This window comes from Amphiprion ocellaris, chromosome 19 (genome assembly GCF_022539595.1).
Source record: "Amphiprion ocellaris isolate individual 3 ecotype Okinawa chromosome 19, ASM2253959v1, whole genome shotgun sequence".
Classification (NCBI taxonomy): Eukaryota; Metazoa; Chordata; class Actinopteri; family Pomacentridae; genus Amphiprion; species Amphiprion ocellaris.
The window spans coordinates 24,736,254-24,756,939 of NC_072784.1; the positions used below are offsets into that span (position 1 = coordinate 24,736,254).

The 20,686-nt window shown below is 40.8% G+C and overlaps 1 protein-coding gene across 2 annotated transcripts in view; it reads left to right on the plus strand.

The window, feature by feature from the left end:
• smg1 (SMG1 nonsense mediated mRNA decay associated PI3K related kinase) overlaps nucleotides 1-20,686 on the plus strand; it is a 166,780-nt gene that overhangs the window by 41,850 nt on the left and 104,244 nt on the right. The window contains exons 9-10 of one of the 2 annotated variants that reach the window (XM_023284949.3): nucleotides 6,265-6,362; nucleotides 6,617-6,799. In XM_023284949.3, coding sequence (XP_023140717.2) covers nucleotides 6,265-6,362; nucleotides 6,617-6,799 — 281 coding nt within the window. The remainder of the gene's footprint in view (nucleotides 1-6,264; nucleotides 6,363-6,616; nucleotides 6,800-20,686) is intronic. The other variant, XM_023284950.3, reaches the window with a different exon arrangement.

Genomic DNA, 20,686 nt, shown 5'->3' on the forward strand with positions numbered 1-20,686 from the left:
CCTTTCTCAGTTCTCTGATTTCTGGCACACCGGTAACACTGATGCACACACTCCAGCCAGGCATAAGGAAGATGCACAGGACGCACTGAGTGAATCAGTGTACAAGAAGTTTGGTGAACAGTGAAGGAAGACAAGATTACATTGCTTGGCTTATTGGGCAGAAAGTTTTCTTAAAAAAAAACCAAAACAAAACAAAAACAAAAACGTCCCCGCGGCAGCTTGGATAAAAGCATGGTTGTGTGCAAATTGTGCAAGAGTTTACTTATCACCACAGCACTTCAAACCGACAGTATTACCTCAGTGCAGTACATGTTCCTGCAAACACAGACACCAGAGCTAACATTGCTACAATGGTCCTGGTTCAGGCAAAGGGTGTGGCCATCCCACAATAGACTACTTTTCAAGATATTGAAAGTGCTTGAGTTCACAAAAGACGCTTTTCAATTAGCACGTACTTGGCTCGACTCGACTCGGTTTAGGCCATTTTCCATTACAATTGAGTAACATCTTATTGTGGGTGGAGTCGTCATAGCACGGCGGCCCGGAAGTCCCTGAACATTATTTGAGACACAAATGCAACACAACAATGAAGGACAGGCGATGGTATACCTTCTGCTCAGTCTATGGCTTTTTGTCAGATTCGAAGTAAAAGAAGAGAGTCGGAGAAAGCTGAGGGCGGTGAGTCGAAACACTTAGGAGAACAGGAGAGTTTGGGAGATGATACAGCAGTATGAAGCCAAAGACGAGGATACGAACTAGTCGACGTATGAGGGTAAGCTAATGCTAGTTTGCTACAGTTATTGTTTATCAATCTCATGTGCAACCCTGTATTGGCTGCAATTTATTGCTATTAGGTATTAAAATATGTATGCTGTGTAGTGTTGTCACTCCCTGTCCAATCAGTGGCCTGCACTTTTGGACGTCACATTATTGGCTTGACTCAGCTCGCTTGGAACCATGGCCGAATAGGTACTAAAATAGTACCTGGTAACAGGTACTACGTCCTAATGGCAAACTTCACAAACTGAGTAGAGTCGAGGCGAGTAGGTGCTAGTGGAAAAATGCCAAAAAAGCCTATAAAGGTTGAATATAATGGCTATAATTGCGCTTTGACAGATGAAAAATGCACAGATAAATATAGATAAAACAAACATTTTTGTTTAACTTCACGTATGTCTTTTCGTCGATTCTGTCATCAGCCAAAATGTATTTGGGTTGAAAAACTTTGGTTATTTTGTCAAATATTGCTATTTGACAAAATGCAATTAATGGCGATTTATTAATTACGAAGCCTGTAATTAATTAGATTATTTTTTTAAATTGGGGCCCACCACTAATTTGATTACATTAATGTTAGTTGAGATTGACTTTTACTTTTACTTCACTTCACTTTTAAAATAAAAGTGCGCAATACACTATTTTTCAATTCATTTTTAAATTTTGCACAAAGCAATGTGATTAATCGCAGAAAATCATGCGGTTAAATGCAATTAAAAATTTAAATGTTGCCCAGTACTAGTATTTATTCAAAATGGTTCCCCTGCTCACACTGTCTGTATGACTCAGCCATGGGTTTCTGAGCATCTACCTGGCTTTCTACGTAAGGAGGAATGGCCACCAAACTCTCCTGACTTCAAGTTGAGAACTGTTGGGGAATCGTTAACACTCGCATCATTACCACTCCACCACCAACCACCATGCAAAAGCTCAACTCTAGGGCTGTGTGGGAGTGAGGGAAGATAGAACCATCCACACTCAAAAGCCTTGTACATTCCATGCCTGAAAGACTGAAAGCTGTGATTAAAGTGAAAGGGGGAAGTACTGGTTATTGAATAAATTGATTATATTGCATATTCAATCTTTGAGCTTTGTTTGTCTTGGGAGAACCAACTTTTGGGACACGGTGTAGATGAAATATGTGATGTTGCATTACCTGATTGTCAGGTACGCAATGGCGCCAAAGACACGAGTGATATTATGCATTCTTGATTTTTGTTTTGCATATATGCCAGTTATGTGCACCCCTGAAAATAGGTTTGGTATTGGCAAACTGATGAACAGTGCTTAGCCACTGAGTTTAGTTTTTGTCTCAACAGTCCAGAGTGTCTTTATCCTCATTTTGCTTTAAACAGAGTTTGGCAAACTCCAAGCAGACTGTCATTTGAGTTACTCAAGAGTCACTCTTCCCCAAAGGCCCAGAGGTGGGTAGTAACAAGTTACGTGTACTCCGTTACATTTACTTGAGTAACTTTATGAAAAAAATGTACTTCTGAGAGTAATTTTACTCTGCCGTACTTTTTACTTGAGTAGATCTGTGAAGAGGAAACGCTACTCTTACCCCGTTACACTGGGCTACACTCGACTTGTTACTTTATTTCCCACATTAGATATGCTTTATTTTGCCAGAGAGATGCCCCCAGTGGAACTACCATATGACTGTGTTTCACCAATCAGACGAAGCAACAATAATCACATGACTCCATTTCACCAGACGTCGCCCTGCAGTCACATGACCACATACGAACTGTGGTGGCATAGCGGCACAAACTCTACACATGTAGCAGGCATGGAATGAAAGAAATAAGGGTATTTTCAAGAAGTTTGATCTTGCTTCAAAGTCCGACAACATTAGCATAGCATTAGCATGGATATGTGTGTCTTCGGCTTTTGTTAGAAGACAAAAGCCCAAGACGGCTACTAACATGGGCGAAATGAAACGTGACGTCAGGCTTGGTAGGTCTGCGTGATACAGCGGGGGGTGTGGACACAACCATCGAATATTCGGATATTGGGGTCCAGCCCGAGTTGTAATGTTATTTTCTATCTACTGAGCCTTTGGCATTTGGAGGGAAGTGAAATACAGTATACAGTATATTTTGTCACTGGAAGTAGTTTGCACTGTTCAATGTGAACACCGGTAGTTTCCGGAAGCGACATAAAAACGTTACCTTACTTCAGGTATTTGTTTTAAAAGCTTTATGTTGTGAAAAACTGAGATTTGGAAATTTGTGTTTCTTGTGCCTTGTCATTTTGTAAAGATCTTATTTATTTTTGCAATTTTTTATTTTATCATTTGGAAATACCAGAAGGGCTGCACAGTGGCGTAGTGGTTAGCACTTTCGCCTTGCAGCAAGAAGGTCCCTGGTTCACGTCCCGGCTTTCCCGGGATCTTTCTGCATGGAGTTTGCATGTTCTCCCTGTGCATGCGTGGGTTTTCTCCGGATACCCCGGCTTCCTCCCACAGTCCAAAAATATGCTGAGGTTAATTGATTACTCTAAATTGCCCGTAGGTGTGAATGTGTGAGTGCTTGTTTGTCTATATATGTAGCCCTGCGACAGACTGGCGACCTGTCTAGGGTGTCCCCTGCCTTCGCCTGAGTCAGCTGGGATAGGCTCCAGCCCCCCCCCCCCGCGACCCTAGTGAGGATTAAGCGGTGTATAGATAATTGATGGATGGATGGAAATACCAGAATTTGCACATTATTTTACATTTTTGTCTGTCTGATCACATCATTTCTAAAAAATAAATCGGACATTACAATCAAACAGTTACTCAGTACTTGAGTAGTCTTTTCACCAAATACTTTTTTACTCTTACTTGAGTAATTTTTTGGATGACTGCTTTTTACTTCTACTTGAGTGATATTATTTTGAAGTAACGTTACTCTTACTTGAGTACAATTTTTGGATACTCTACCCACCTCTGCAAAGGCCTAATTGATTCTGAGTGCTGCTGAGTTGACCAGTCTTCTTACAGGTTGTCTCAAGCTTCAGAAGTTCTATGCAGCTTTGACTTTTGGTTCTTTATCACCTTCTTGGTCAAGTCTCTCTTAGTTTGGCCTGGACAGCCAATGAGAGGACAAGTCTTGGTGATTCCAAAAAGCATTATTAGTAAGCATAAGCATTATTTACTAACAGTAAATTGTATTCTCCTAAAAACACTGAAAGCTCGGATAATGGTTACTCTTGCCCTGATTTATGCCTTGCCACAATTTGAAGGTCTTCAGAGGTCTACAGAAAATTTCTTTAATGGCATGACTTGATTTTTTGTCCTGGTATGCAGTGTTACTTTTCTGACATTAAATACACTGGTGTGTTCTTTTCTAGACTAGACTACTGGTCAGAAGATTTTGAACACCCCCAGTTTTTCCAAATTATGCATGTTAATGTCTCATTGTACAAATAAATAAAAAAAAAATCAATTTAGAAACCAAAATGTATTCTAAACTTTTGACTCCTCAAAGTAGGAGATATATTTGGCAGATATAACAGCTAACATTCCTGGCATTCTTTCCACAATGGAAATCAAATATCCTTCAGAAAGTTCTTCTGAACTCTGTTGCAGAAGTTCCCATATATGCGTGGCATTTGTAGGTTACTTTGCTTTCACTCTTCTGTCTAGTTCATCCCAAACCAGCTCCATGGGGTTTAAGTTTGGAGACTGTGCTGGCCACCCCATGTTTTCAAGCTTACCATCTTGTTCCTTAGGTAGTTCTGGCATAGCTTGGACTTATGTTTTGGGTCATTGTCTTGCTGTAGGATGAACCCATGACCAACTAGGAACATACCAGAGGGTACTGCTGGCGCTGCAGAATGCTGTGGTACCTGCTTTGGTTCAGGGTATCTCTCGCTCTATACAAGTCACCGACCTTGGATCCAGCAGGAAAGCTCCAGACCATCAGCTTCCTCCTCCATGTTTGCAGTTGATGTTACACACTGAGAAGCCATCCTTTTGCCTACTCAACGGCATACAAAAATCCTGTGCGATAAACCAAAGATTTAAAATTTTGATTCATCAGTCCAGAATATCTTCTTCCAGTATTATGGAAAACTAAACGGCTAGTTTAATCCATTGGCAGTGTTTCATGGCCAAGGCAAGCCTCTTTTCATGCCCTCTTTTTCATATCCTGATGTCTTAGCAATGGCTTTCTTGCAGCAACTTCAAATCTTCACTTCACAGTTGAAACTGAGACTTGCTAACTTTGACCACTATTAAGCTGTGCTTAAAGCTGTTGTCCTGTGAGCCGCCTATCACCAAGCTGTTGACTCTCAGAAACTTGTCTTCTAATTTTGTTGTGGCTTTGAGCCTTCCAGACCTCTTATTGTCAGTTTCCCCCAGTCTCTGAGTGCCTTTTGATGGTGAAGAAAACTGTACTTACTGACACCTTGACTTTCTTAGCATTTTCTCTGTAGGAAAGACCTACATTTTTAAGTGTTATTATCGTCTGTCTCTTTTCTATTGTCAATTATCTTTTCCTATCCATTCTTTTGCACACTACTTTCTGCAGAACAATACTGTTCAAATAATGCTTTGGAGGGTATGGAGCCATGGTGTGTTCCAATACTACTTTTATGCAGACAGAGTGGGTTTTAAGTTATTTTTCAGTTTTGGGTAATCTTACCTTTTTTTTTTTTTAACCTCTGGCAGTTCACCACTTGCCGTTGTACCATTTCAAGCTATTCATTGGCCTTGAACTACTTGAATTCCAATTTAAAAAAATGGAAAAATTGAGGCATCCTAAAACTTTTGACCGTTAGTGTATGTCTAGTCAATTTAGTTTGCCAAAGGTAGACTCTGATGCCAGACACTTTATTTTTTTATCCCTTATTAATCCCACGAGGGGAAATTCTGATTTTCGCATATCTCCCCAATTGGTGGAGTCAGAGCGACGGGTCAGCCGCGGTACAGTGCCCCTGGAGCAGGAAGGGTTAAGGGCCTGGGTTAAGGGCCTTGCTCAAGGGCCCAACAGTGGCCACATCGGGGCTTGAACCTCTGACCTTCTGATCAGTAGTCCAGAGACTTAACCGTTGTGCCACCACTGCCCCAAGGGGTAGGTAGTAGTTAAAGCAAACTAGTTCCGCCTAACCACTGTTTGGTGTGTACATTTGCAAATTGGATTGATTTGTTTAGATTCTTAATAAATGTTCAAAAAGTTATAAAACTGTGATATGTTTTGCTTATAAAATGTTGAAGTGTAGATTTTAATGGGCAGCATGAAAATTGTAAAGGTTTTAATGAACTGCACTCACACGTGTGCACAAAACGAGGGATTCCGATTACTATATGAATAAACTGTAAGTAGTGATGTGTGTGGATGCTTCCAAAACACGTGGCCTCAACATCAATAATATGCTTATGCACACACTACTGCTGCTGTTCTGCTGACATGCCACTTTTTAGTACACAGCCACTGTAGAAAAGGCATAGAAAAATGACAGTCCAATGTTTCTGTATTTGTCACATTCTCCCCTGTCTGTATTTAGGCTGGTTACAGAGTCTGGAGCAGTTCTGGGTCGCAGATCTGACCTTCTCCACCACCCTACTGGGGCAGTTCTTGGAGGACATGGAGGCATATGCAGAGGTGACCACAGTGAGCTTCTCTACCATGTTCTAAAACCATTTATAGTTGTGTATTATGTAGCAATTTTACTGGTGTAAGAAAATATACCTTAAATAAGGGCAACTCTTAATTTGTTAGTAAACATGGCAAGCCTCAACGGACTTTATGAAATCTTGGTAAAACTGTAATGTTTTTGCAGATTGATGCAATCTGTCTGGAATATATAAATGATGTTGGTTTGGGCCAAGACAAATCTGATTCTGTGCTCTTTTTAGGATCTGAGCCATGGGGTGTCAGGTGAGGTGCTGGATGAAGACATACCACCTCCCTCAGTGTCACTCCCGAAGCTGGCAGCTCTATTGAGGGTTTTCAGTACAGTGGTCCGCAGTATCGGAGAACGATTTAGCCCTTTCAGAGGACCACCTATCACTGAAGTCTACGTCACTGATGTAAGTCAGGTAAGCCAGGTTCTTGTCACTGTACAAGAACTTGACTAAGGGATGAGTAATGTTACAAAATATATGCGGAACAGTAGATCTAGTCAGGTCGTTGGGGAAGATGAGAAAAGCAGTTTGAAAATGTGGAATTATAAAGATTTGTCAAGCAGATATGGTTCTTGATAGAATTTTTTCCCATCTGTTGTTACAGCCTGGCTCAAAACTGCAACTAGCAGGGAGACAACAGACATATGGTGGCTATGAAAAATATGTTTGTTTAACAAAAAAACAAAGGAAAACTGCAAATGATTAAACATGTGGGTGTTAGCTAGGACTGGACCCGAATATCCGGATATCCGAATATTTGGTCGTTACAGTGGTATCCGAATATTTATTTTGAGATCCGAATATTCGGATCCCCCCCTCCCTTCGGGCGTTACGAACCGAATATTCGGATATTCGTCATTAATTGGGGCCGAATATCCACAACCCAGAAATTGATATTCAGGCCAGCCCTAGTGTTAGCATGTCATTAGTGTGTCATGTGTGTGGATGTGTGTGTGTTTTTATGTCTTAGCAAAGCAAAACCATACTGCAGGGTTAGGGTTTATGTCTAATTTCATTTCCTGCACCAGAATGTAATTCCCAGTAGCATTGTGCTGAAAGAAAGTCAGCACATAATACAGTCATGGAAAAAATTATTTGACCACCCTTGTTTTCTTCATTTTCTTGTTCATTTTAATGCCTGATACAATGTACAAAGGTACGTTTGTTTGGACAAATATATTGATAACAACAAAAATAGCTCATGAGAGTTTAATTTAACAGCTGGTATCTACCCATTTTCCATGGTTTTCTTGACCAAAATGACTAGGGCTGGTCTGAATAGCAATCTCAGGGCTCCGGATATTCAGGCCCTATTAATGAAAAAATATTCTTCATTTTTTTGACATTATTCATTTCTTTATTTATTAACACAGTAAAGGGCATTCAAACAAACTCAAATACAAATTAAATACTAATTTAGAAAATGACACACTTACCTAAGGAATTTTATTATATTAACAATATTAACACACACACACGCACACATTAATATACACTGCCCTCCATGTGTTCTTTAGCTTCTAATAAATTGTTTTTTTCAAAATAATATAGGACCACAATGAAAAAAAGAGGAAAACCCAACCTTTATTTGAAGTGCATTTATTCAGTGGGAAAAAAAATCACACATTAAGAAATAATTCTTTAACATCAAATCATGTGTGCCACAATTATTAGCACCCCTGATGTTAATACTTTGTACAACCCTCTTTTGCCAACAAAACAGCAACTAATCATCTCCTATAATGTTTCACAAGATGGGAGAATACAGAAAGAGGGATCTTCGACCATTCCTCTTTGCACAATCTCTCTAAATCATCCAGCGACCTGGGTCCTCTCCTCTGCACTCTCCCCTTCAGCTCACTCCACAGGTTTTCAATGGCGTTGAGGTCTGGGGACTGAGATGGCCATGGGAGGAGCTTGATTCTGTGTCTGGTGAACCATTTCTGTGTAGATTTGGCCACATGTTTAGGGTCATTATCTTGCTGAAAGACCCAGTGACGACCCATCTTCAGCTTTCAGGCAGAGGCCACCAGATTTTGATTTAACATGTCTAAATCTGTGGATGTTCTCAGTCATCCAGGTCATGATAAGTCTCAAGCAAGCATAAGTTATGGCAACTGGACTAACCTCGTGTGAGTCGAAAACGTTTCACCTCTCATCCAAGAGGCTTCTTCAGTTCTGAAAGCCTGGTGGGGAGTACCAGATATTTATCCACCAGGAGGCTGCACCTCCTTGGGAGGGCTCTAACAACGCCGCCGTTACAACGCCGTTCTTAGAGCCCTCCCAAGGAGGTGCAGCCATCTGTCCCACTTGCAGTCAGGTGACCCCCAACCACTCTCCTAGAGGGCTGGGAGGGGTAACGACCGCCCATCAAAGGCTAACGACTCACATTAACACCTAACGAGTCTGTTGGTTTCGGGTCTTTGTCCACTCGTTTTTGCCACCACCCTCCTGGTGGATAAATATCTGGTACTCCCCACCAGGCTTTCAGAACTGAAGAAGCCTCTTGGATGAGAGGTGAAACGTTTTCGACTCACACGAGGTTAGTCCAGTTGCCATAACTTATGCTTGCTTGAGATTTAACATGTCCTGGTATTTCAAAGCGTTCATGATGCCATGCACCCTAACAAGGTTCCCAGGGCCTCTGGAAGAGAAACAGGCCCACAGCATCACCGATCCTCCCCCATACTTCACAGTGGGCATGAGGTGCTTTTCTGCATACTCATTTGTTGTGTTCCACCAGATCCACTTAGAGTGTTTGTTGCCAAAAAGCTCTGTCTTGGTCTCATCTGACCAACGCGCATGGTCCCAGTTGAAGTCCCAGTACCGCTTAGCGAACTCCAGACCTTTGCATTTATGATTGTGAGTGAGAAAAGGTTTTTTTCCCGTGCACGTCTCCCAAACAGCTTGTTGGCATGTACTTTGTGACCCCAAGATGCTACCATTTGTTGCAATTCTTTAACAGTGAGCTTTGGAGAACTTTTTATTTCTCTTACCATCCTCCTCTGTGCGTGGTGGCAAAATAACCTTGCGTCGTCGTCCAGGCTTATTTACCACTGTTCCAGTTGTTTTAAACTTCTTAATGATTCCTCTTACAGTAGATATCTGCAGGTGCAGGTGAGTGGCTATTTTCTTGTAGCCATTGCCTGACTTGTGAAGGTCGACACACATCTGCCTTACTTGAATGGTGTGTTCCTTTGTCGTTCCCATATTTAAGAGTGGGTAAGAGAAATGGCCTCTGTGTCACGGCATATTTATACCCCAGGGAAAAAGGAAGTGATGAATTACTGATTAAATGTTCCTAGATGCCCTGATCAACTTTGTAAACTACTGTAGAAATGACAGAAATACTTCAATTACATTTATCTCCTAGGAATTGTTAGGGGTGCCAATAATTGTGGAACAGGTGATTTTATGAAAATGAATTATTTCTTAGGCAGGCATTTTTTCCCTTTAAATTCACTTGAGTTGAAGATGACATTTTTCTACAATTTTCAGTGTGAGAGTATGCTTCCACAATAAAAATTGAATTTATTTAAAGGCTTTTAACACATCTTAACCAGGGGTGCCAATAATTATGGAGTGCGCTGTAAGACAGGTACTGCAAAATGGCAGCATATATTTAGAGCAACGGACATTACCATAAAACAAATGGAAACAAGAGAAGTTGTGCAATTGAAACAGCGGGATCCGAGTATTCAGATCTCAAAATTGATATTCGGATACCACCACAACGACCGAATATTCGGATATTTGGTTCCAGCCCTAAAATTCATTTCAGTTCTTACATCAATAGCCATGGCATTGCACTGCCAAAAACAGTGGTTTTAGGCATTCCATGCTTTCTTTTCTGTCTGTTTTAGGCACGTGATACACACAGAAGTTAAAGTGGGTACGGAAAGTATTCAGACCCCTTTAAATTTTTCACTCTTTGTTTCATTGCAGCCATTTGCTAAAATCAAAAAAGTTCATTTTGTTTCTCATTAATGTACACTCAGCACCCTATCTTGACAGAAAACAACAGAAATGTAGAAATTTTTGCAAATTTATTAAAAAAGAAAAACTGAAATATCACACGGTCATAAGTATTCAGACCCTTTACTGTGACACTCATATTTAACTCACCTGCAGTCCATTTCTTCTGATCCTCCTTGAGATGATTCTACTTCTTCATTGGAGTCCAGCTGTGTTTAATTAAACTGATTGGACTTGATTAGGAAAGGCACACATCTGTCTATATAAGACCTTACAGCTCACAGTGCATGTCAGAGCAAATGAGAATCATGAGGTCGAAGGAACTGCCCAAGGAGCTCAGAGACAGAATTGTGGCAAGGCACAGATCTGGCCAAGGTTACAAAAGAATTTCTGCAGCACTCAAGGTTCCTAAGAGCACAGTGGCCTCCATAATCCTTAAATGGAAGAAGTTTGGAACGACCAGAACTCTCCCTAGACCTGGCCGTCCAGCCAAACTGAGCAATCGTGGGAGAAGAGCCTTGGTGAGAGAGGTAAAGAAGAACCCAAAGATCACCGTGGCTGAGCTCCAGAGATGCAGCAGGGAGATGGGAGAAAGTTCCACAAAGTCAACTATCACTGCAGCCCTCCACCAGTCGGGCCTTTATGGCAGGGTGGCCCAACGGAAGCCTCTCCTTAGTGCAAGACATATGAAAGCCCGCATAGAGTTTGCCAAAAAACACATGAAGGACTCCCAGACTATGAGAAATAAGATTCTCTGGTCTGATGAGACCAAGATTGAACTTTTTGGCATTAATTCTAAGCGGTATTTGTGGAGAAAACCAGGCACTGCTCATCACCTGCCCAATACCATCCCAACAGTGAAACATGGTGGTGGCAGCATCATGCTATGGGGGTGTTTTTCAGCTGTAGGGACAGGACGACTGGTTGCAATTGACGGAAAGATGAATGCGGTCAAGTACAGAGATATCCTGGAAGAAAACCTCTTTCAGAGTGCTCTGGACCTCAGACTGGGCCGAAGGTTCACCTTCCAACAAGACAATGACCCTAAGCACACAGCTAAAATAACAAAGGAGTGGCTTCGGAACAACTCTGTGACCATTCTTGACCGGCCCAGCCAGAGCCCTGACCTAAACCCAATTGAGCATCTCTGGAGAGATCTGAAAATGGCTGTCCACCAACGTTCACCATCCAACCTGACAGAACTGGAGAGGATCTGCAAGGAAGAATGGCAGAGGATCCCCAAATCGAGGTGTGAAAAACTTGTTGCATCATTCCCAAGAAGACTCGTGGCTGTACTAGCTCAAAAGGGTGCTTCTACTCAATACTGAGCAAAGGGTCTGAATACTTATGACCGTGTGATATTTCAGTTTTTCTTTTTTAATAAATTTGCAAAAATTTCTACATTTCTGTTTTTTTCTGTCAAGATAGGGTGCTGAGTGTACATTAATGATAAATAAAATAAACTTTTTTGATTTTAGCAAATGGCTGCAATGAAACAAAGAGTGAAAAATTTAAAGGGGTCTGAATACTTTCCGTACCCACTGTAGTACTCGATTGGTTTTCAATTGGATTTAGATCTGGTGATTGAGCAGGCCAAGGCATGGTTCCAATGTTCTGATTCTCCATCCAGGCTTTATCTGACCTTGCCATCAGCAAAGGGCATTGACTTGTTGGAAAATCCAGTCATTGGTGACAGGAAGGAGTTTTCCAGCTGATGGAAGAAGATTGTTTTCCAGAGTAGCCCTGTACATGACCTGGTTCATTCGCCCTTCACACAATTGCATTTGCCCTGTTCCACCAATACTGAAACAAGCCCAGATCGCCACTGATCCACCCCCATGTTTTACTATAGGGGCAAGACAGTCTGGTTTGTAGGCTTCTCCAGGCTTCCTCCTAACCAGTAAGTTGGCTGGAGTGGGCATCAACTGAAAATTGGATTCCTCACTAAAGAGAACCTTAGCCCAATTATCAACAGTCCAATCTTTGTGATCCCCAGCAAAGAGTAACCGGGCTTTCCTCTGCCTTTTGTTGATGAGGGGCTTCTTCCGAGTCCTGTGTGACTTCAGACCAGCTTCAAGAAGTCAATTTCCAACTGTCCTTGCCAAACAAGTCATATTTTTCTACAATGCCCACTCATTTTTAAGGTCCCTGGAGGTCTGATGATGATTCCTGACAAAAACGGATGAGTGCACAGTCATCATGTGGGGTAGAAAAACGTTTCCTGCTTGCGACCAGCTAGCAATTTGTTAGTACCATGTCCGGCTTGTTTTTTCTTGGTGTAATGAACAGCCATGCTGGAGGTCTTTAATTTTTTCACTACCTGTCTCTCACTCATCCCAATTTCCAGCATGGATGACTGCCTTTGTGCCTTCACATAATTCTGTTGTTTTAGGCATTATGTGAGAGCTGACAACTTCTGAGTTGTGCTACAGCTTGAATGTAAGCAGGAAACCGCTCTAGGCCTTTGCATGTGCAGTGCTGCTTATGACATGAAATGGCCTCTTATATACCCTGGAAATACAATTACGCTTCAGCATGTCAAATAGAACAAAGTATTGTGTAATCATCTGCATTTTTTGTCGTGTTCATCGTATTCTTCAGGTAATATACCTTTAGTGGTGCCAGGCATTACAATGAACAAGAAATTGAAGCAAACAAGGCTGGTCTAATAATTTTTTCCATGACTGTATAATGAATAAATGAAAGGCTCCAGTATGTGTTAGGATTTTTACTGGTGCCTTTCCATCACTTCCCACCATTGACACATATCCATCAGACACAAAGGCTGAGAAATGAGGCTGTACCTTGCTGCAAACCACTCCAAATTCCACATCTGTTCTCTGAGAGACCTGACCTAAGGAGACAGGACATTATGAGAAAGGACACTACTTGAATTTCTTCCAGGACCAGCAAGTGCAACAGGTTTCACTTGCTCGCTTTTAGAATAGCTCAAATGGAACAATCATTTTTCCGATGTCCCCTGTCTCTGCTTTAGTTGCTTATTTTACTCACAGTGCACTTGACTTCGTACAGCCCTTTCTGGCGAACCACACCAAGGACAGTTTCCCTCATCCCACTGTTTGCCTACTGAGCGATACTTACTGCTTTTATTCCAAGCCCTACACTCATGGTTACCACATTGGGTCAACACATGCTCATCTGCCAGCGTAGCTGCATCCATAGATGTTTTCAACTTACCCTAATTTATGTAAATGATAATGTAAGTGAGAACTGAATTTTTAAACTGTTACAGAATGATAAAATCATACAAAGCCTTATAAATTTGAACACCTAGGTACTACATCAATGAGTGGGTAACTCACTGACTCTGGCTACCAGACTTCTGCTGAGATCTCAACCTCTGTCAGTATCCCTTAGGCACTAAAACCCTGCGGCTTGAACAACACATAGGTTTTACTGTCCACCACAATGAGCGCAGAGTACGCTTCCTGTGCTTTAACTATCAAAATAGACTACAGTAGTAATATGGGGCGGATGTGGCTCAGGTGGTAGAGTGGGTTGTCCAATGATCGAAGGGTCGGCGGTTCAGTTCCCGCTCTGTTCTAGTCATGTGCTGTTGTGTCCTTGGGCAAGACACTTTACCCACCTTGCCTCCAGTGCAGCCACTCACACTGGTGTATGAATGCATGTGAATGTTGGTGGCAGTCGGAGGGGCCGTAGGCGCGGATTGGCAGCCACACTTCCGTCGGTCTGCCCCAGGGCAGCTGTGGCTACAAATGTAGTTTACCACCACCAGAGTGAGAATGTGTGAGTGAATGAATAATGGATCCATTGTACACACTTTGAGTGTCTAGAAAAGCGCTATATAACTCTAGTCCATTATTATTATTATTATATGCTTTTATCATCAGACCAGCCTCTGCGCTCACTCAAAGACTGAAAAAATGTATCTGGGTCTTGTTCACAAAACTGAAGAACCAAATGCTGATTCTAGTTAATTAAAAGTATTTTCTGCTGGCAACAATTGTTTGTGCTGCTCAAACATTAAAGCAGCACCACTAACTCCAGATAGCACTTACCACTCTTATTTTTCCATCTCTTAACAACCAGAGCGCAGTCATTCGCAGAAAAGCTGTCTAAACATGGTACAACAGAGTGTCAGTTAACTATACTACAATATTGCACACTTGTTTCCTTCATTAAAAATCACAGTCTACCCTCAGAACTAATCAACCACCAGAGTTAACTCTACTTTTTAATTTTAAACCGGATCAACTACGTCATGGATGAGGCCTTATTTGTTACAGCTCAGCTCAAAACTGCAACAAGCCAGAGAGGCAACAACGAGATGTTGGCTATGAAAAATCATGTCAGAGAGAGGGCAGAATGAGGAAGGTTTTTTTTCTCAGCAGACTGTACAGGGCCCAGGTGTGTCTGATGCAGTTGATGATCCTTTATCCAGCCTCTGCAAAAGACAAGAGAGGGACATCAAGTGCCCTGGTTGGAGGGCACTGGATGTCCAGCTGTCTTGATCCAGCACTTGCACATATTTACTTTAGAAAATTCTCTCTTAATTTGTCTAACATATGTAGTCACAGTAGAAAAGCATATGTGTGTAAAACATCTTTACACCAGCTGGACAAGAAAACAGTTTATTGAAACGTGAAAGGAGACTTGCATATTCATTAGGCTGTCATTGATAGCCTTGAACAATGTATAAAGCTAAACTTGGATTAGTTACATTTGTATTAGTCACAAGTTCCATGAAATTCCATGTTGGTGCATCTCTATTCACAAATACTTGCTTTTGTTCATTAAATTACCTACAGTAGGCTTCCGGCAAGATGGCGCTGAGTAGTTTTGAGCTCCTCTAAGTCAGTTAAAATAGTTCCACTAAAACTACCTAACTCGATATGCAAATATTCCAAAATTAGCAATGAGTAGAGATAATAAGAGAAAAAACAACAAAAATAACAAGAAATCAACACAAGAACAGAGAAAAATGGAAGGAGTCCCCGAACACAACCAAGCTGAACCTGATGACGAGATGGCAGGGAAAGTTGACCAGGGCCATGCCGAGGCCCTCCGAACTGGGCTAGCAAACATTAGCTAAGACATAAAAGATCTCCATCAAAATCTCTGAGATGAACTACAAACTTTCAAGACGGATATAAAAAGGGAAATGAAACAAGAATTGACTTCGCTTCGAGAAGATATTGACTGCAAACTCCGAGAAAGTAACAGAACTACAAGAACAAAAGACAAAGCTGACCGAAGCTCAGGGCAGCATAGCGGAGCTGGAGGAGTGGAACATCGAGGCTAACGAAGCGCTGCTGCATCTGCTCAACCTTAACAGTCATATGCAAGACAAAATAACTGACCTGGAGGCGAGATCACAAAGAAATAATATCCGCATATTCGGTCTACCAGAAGAAACAGAAGGAATCTCTGTGATTAACTACTTAGACTAACTATTGAGAACAGTGCTGGAGCTTCCCGGAGAAATAAACCTGCAGATTCAGTGTGCACACAGAGCATCACCGCAGAAGCCGAGTGCAGGTAATCCTCCGAGATCAGTTATAGTCAACTTTCTTCAGTTTGAAACCAAAGAAATGATTCTGAAAAGAGTATGGCAAAAGAAGATGAAAGTGGGAGAAAAGGTAATTCAGTTTGATCACGACTACCCATCAGAAATAGTCCAGAAACGCAGAACATACTTGGACATAAAGAGAGCCTGAGGGAGAAGGGAATCCGTATCCAGACCCCGTTTACGGAAATACGAATTCATTGGAATGACGGCGTAAAAACTTATAACACAAGGGAGGCCACACAGGATATGAAAACAAGAGGATTCACACTGGATATGCCGAAAGACGCAGACGAGCGAGAGGGGAGACTCCGTGGAGCGCCAGGATGGCAATGGGGAAGCGGCTCGAACCGGGACATGGCACAGCGAGACGGAAAAATTACAGGGATATCAGAGGAAACTCCCCAGATCATAACTCATCGGGAGTAAGACACAAAACGTTTTCTTTAAAAAGCAGCTTGTGGTAAGACAAAAAAAAGGGTCATAAAAACAGGGCTGTAATACAGCAGGGACCACTCCATGCAATTGTTTAAATTTGTGTTACGTAGAAATCAAAAATAACACACAAGTTAATAGCACAATATAGGAGATTATCACAACTCTGTGGCTTTACCTACTTCAATTCATCATTTTGAAGAAATTTCACTCTTAGTCTTTTGAAGTTTGCTGTAGTGGGGTGTTTATTGGTATTCCGGTATACGGTGCAGGGATGAGAATTTTCCGCGGATCCGCGGAATTCTGAGTTTTTTTCCGCCGAAAGTATAGTTTTTGTGAATCGTGTAAATCCGTTGAGAAAATTGTAGGGGGGGTAGGCAAGCGGCCGGCCGGCCGACGCGTCGCGAGCCGAGGCTTGTGATGGCCGCCCGCCGTGATGGCCATCCCGCCGCCGACATCTTTCGGATCTGGCATACAGATGCAAATGGAAAGGTGTGACAGCAAAAGTTAAGGGGGGAGGGTGTCTGACGGACAGTAACAATAAACAAAGATAGATGCAGGGGGTGACATGTGACACTAGTACCAAAAGGTGTGCTATTTTCTTCATCACCGGCAGAGAGGAAGAAAAGTTAAAAATGTTGGACACTTCTAGACTGAGGAGAGATCCACATGTTGGATACATGTCACTGTCTAGGGATGGGCCCTCATGGGAGTTGATGATTGTCCACCCACCAACAGGGAATATGGGGGGAGTAGAGTGAGTACCTCCGTATGGAAGTTCGATACAGTTCATGTTGTTCAGAGCTGTTTAGGTTTAAGTTGCTTGGGAGAACATCTACAGACAACGGCTCAACGTAATGGTACGTAACAGTCTGGAGGTGCTATCGCAAAATGTTAATGGTTTGAATTCACTTGTGAAGAGAGGAAAAGTCTTAACAAAACTGAAAAAAGAGAAGGTATAAGCCATATTTCTAAAAGAGACCTATTTATCACAGACAGAACATCAAAAATTTAAAAAAACATGGTTTTAGGAATTCATTCTACAGTTAATATAAACAAAGATATAGAAGAGGAGTGGTAATGTTGATCTCAAATTCAGCTAAATTCTTGTGTGAAAAAGAAATCCAAGATAAAGAGGGAAGATATGTCCTAGTGAAGGGAAGACTAGAAAATGAACCTGTTACCCTGGTGAATGTATATGCACCCCCAGAAAGTGATAAGCACTTTTTAAAATCTATGTTCAATATAATAGCAACAGAAGCAGAGGGCATACTGATTTGTGGAGGGGATTTCAACATAGCAATAAATCATAATTTGAATACAACAAGCATAGGAAAAAAACAAAAGACCATTGGCTAAATTTGTAAAACTCTTCCTAGAAGAGATGGGAATGATTGACATATGGAGAAACCTTAATCCTTCTAAAATAGACTACTCATTATTCATCAACCCATGGGGTCTACTTGAGGATTGACTGCTTCTTTATGAACATGGGTAACAGATATAGAGTCGAAGAATGCAAGATTGGAACCGCAGATCTTTCAGACCATAATGTAGTTTGTCTACGAATACACTTAAATGCCAGGAAAAGACACACAATCTGGAGGCTCAATGTAGGAATATTAAATAATAAAAAAGAAATCAGACAATATATAGATGAAAATAATAATAAGGAAGTTGACCCAACAATAGTATGGGATGCTTTGAAAGCAGTTGTCATAGCAAGGAGCACATTACTAAAAAAAAAAAAAAAGTAGAACGACGAAGTACAAGAACTGCACTGAAAGGTTAAGAGAACTAGAGCAGCAACACCAAATTATGAAAGAACAGAGTATATCAACAAATACAGGATACTAAAAATGAAATAAACAATCTCTTATTAAGTGAAATGGAAAAAATATGCGTTTCTAAAACACTAACATGAAAACTATTATGAAATGGGTCCTAGATTAACCAAATTACTAGCAAAACGCATAAGAAAACAACAGGCAAATACTGTATATAAAATTCGAGACCCGGACACCAATAAGGTCACCTACGATCCAGAAGATATAGAAAGAGTATTCCAAAGATTTTATGAAAAACTATACACACAACCACTGGCTGCAGATGAGAAAGAAATGGCAACTTTTTAAAAAATTAACTAGCCCTACCATCAATCGGAATCTTTCAAAATGACATCCTAACAGCTGTTATCACCAGTGAAGAGATAAAGGAAGCCATAAATTCATTAAAAAATAACAAATCCCCAGGCAGCGATGGCTACCATGCGGAATGGTATGAAATGTTTAAGGAAGAACTGATACCAGTACTCCAAATCTCTTTCAATTGGACTTTAAAAGAAAACAAAATTCCTCCAACGTGGGCAGAAGCAATGATCTCAGTTATTCCAAAAGCAGGGAAAAATAATGAAGAATGTCCAAACTATAGGCCAATTTCAATATTAAACATTGACTAAAAAATATATACATCTACTAAAGATTAAATGCCTTTCTATCAGATCTCATTGATGAAGACCAAACAGGCTTCATAAACGGTTGCCAAACTCAGGACAGCATCCGGAGAACACTTCATATAATAGAACAAGCACAAAGGGTGAGCGTCGATGCTGAAAAAGCGTTCAGCTGTGTAAATTGGAGTTTTCTCTATGAAGTGTTAGAACAACTAGATTTTAACGAGAAATCAATACAGTTAATAAAAACATTATACAAAGAACCTTCAGCCAGAATTAAAATAAATGCAAATCTGACTGATAAAATTAGGCTGCAAAGATCTACCAGACTGCGATGCTGCTTATCACCAGCCCTCTTTGCTATTTTTATCGAACCTTTGGCTCAGGCAGTTCGGCAAAACAAGAAATAAAGGGGGTCACAATAAAAGATGTCGAACCCGAAATTGGACTTTTTGCAGGCAATGTAGTAGCCTTCCTAGGACAGCCAAGCACAGCACTTCCAGCACTGATGAAGCTTCTTGAAACATATGGCCATTTATCAGGATACAAAATAAATATTTCTAAGACACAGATCCTCACAATTAACTATACATCACTAAAGGTAATTATGGAAACTTACAAATTTAATTGGAATCTTACATCTATTAAATATTTGGATGTGACAGTCACTCAAGACCCATCAAAACTTTGAGGAAAATTCCGAAACACTAAATCAAGATATAGAAAGATGGTCCACTTTACCACTAGATTTTAACTCAAGAATTGAGATAATCAAAATGAATGTGTTGCCCAGATGTCTGTACCTGTTCCAATCATTACCTGTGGATGTTCCTCAAAGTCAAGTCATAATGTGGGACAAAGTCTTATCTAGATTTATTTGGGGTGGCAAAAGGCCAAGAACAAGATATGAAACCCTCTAGCTGCCCAAAGATAGAGGTGGAATGACTCTACCAAAATTAAGAGTACTTTTATGCAGCTCAGCTGAGACCTCCTTATTGTTGGTACAAACCAGACTATGAGGCTAATTGGAAAGATACTGAGAAAGAAATAAACCAACAACCGATTCAAAACATAATTGGAGATACGGAGCTGTACAGAAAATTCAGGAAAAATATGGATCCAATAACAGGTCATACACAACACTTATGGTTTAGAATATTAAAGTCCAACAAATGTCTGAACGAATCCAAAAGTTTAAAATGGGTTGCTTATGATAGCAATTTTGAAGCAGCCTAGTACAACCAATGATTTAAACAATGGGCTGCAAGAGGGATGACAGCTTGGTGTGTTTTAGAAAATGAAGGGCAGATGGCGAGTTTCCAGAACTTGGAAGGAAGGTTTGATCTGGTGACACATGACTGTTACAGATATCTTCAGTTAAGAGATTACTACAGAGAAGAAGTCCGGGTGGATCCCTCCAGAAAAGTGAACGGTGTGATCCAAATTATAATCAAAACATACGGGGAAAGTAGTATGAGAATAATTTCAGCAATATTTCAAGCACTAAATTTACATGATAAATATACAACTAATTATATAAAACATAACTGGGAGAAGGAACTTCACATGGAAATTACAGATGATGATTGGCTTAATATGTGGAAGATTCATCACGCATCCATTAGTTCGCGGATATGGAGGGAGTTCACCTGGAAAAATTTGGCGCACTTCTTTATTACATCAAAGATTAAAAAAAAAAAAAAAAAAAACAGTTAAACCGACATCAGAAATGTTGGAGAGAGTGTAGGGAACTTAATGTAGATCACGCACATATTTTTTGGAAATGTCAGGAAATAACTGTGTTTTGGGAAACTGTGAAGGGCTACAATAAATAATGGGTTATAAGATCCCTTTGAGTTGTGGTGTGCTTTATCTTTGCAATTTCTCTTAA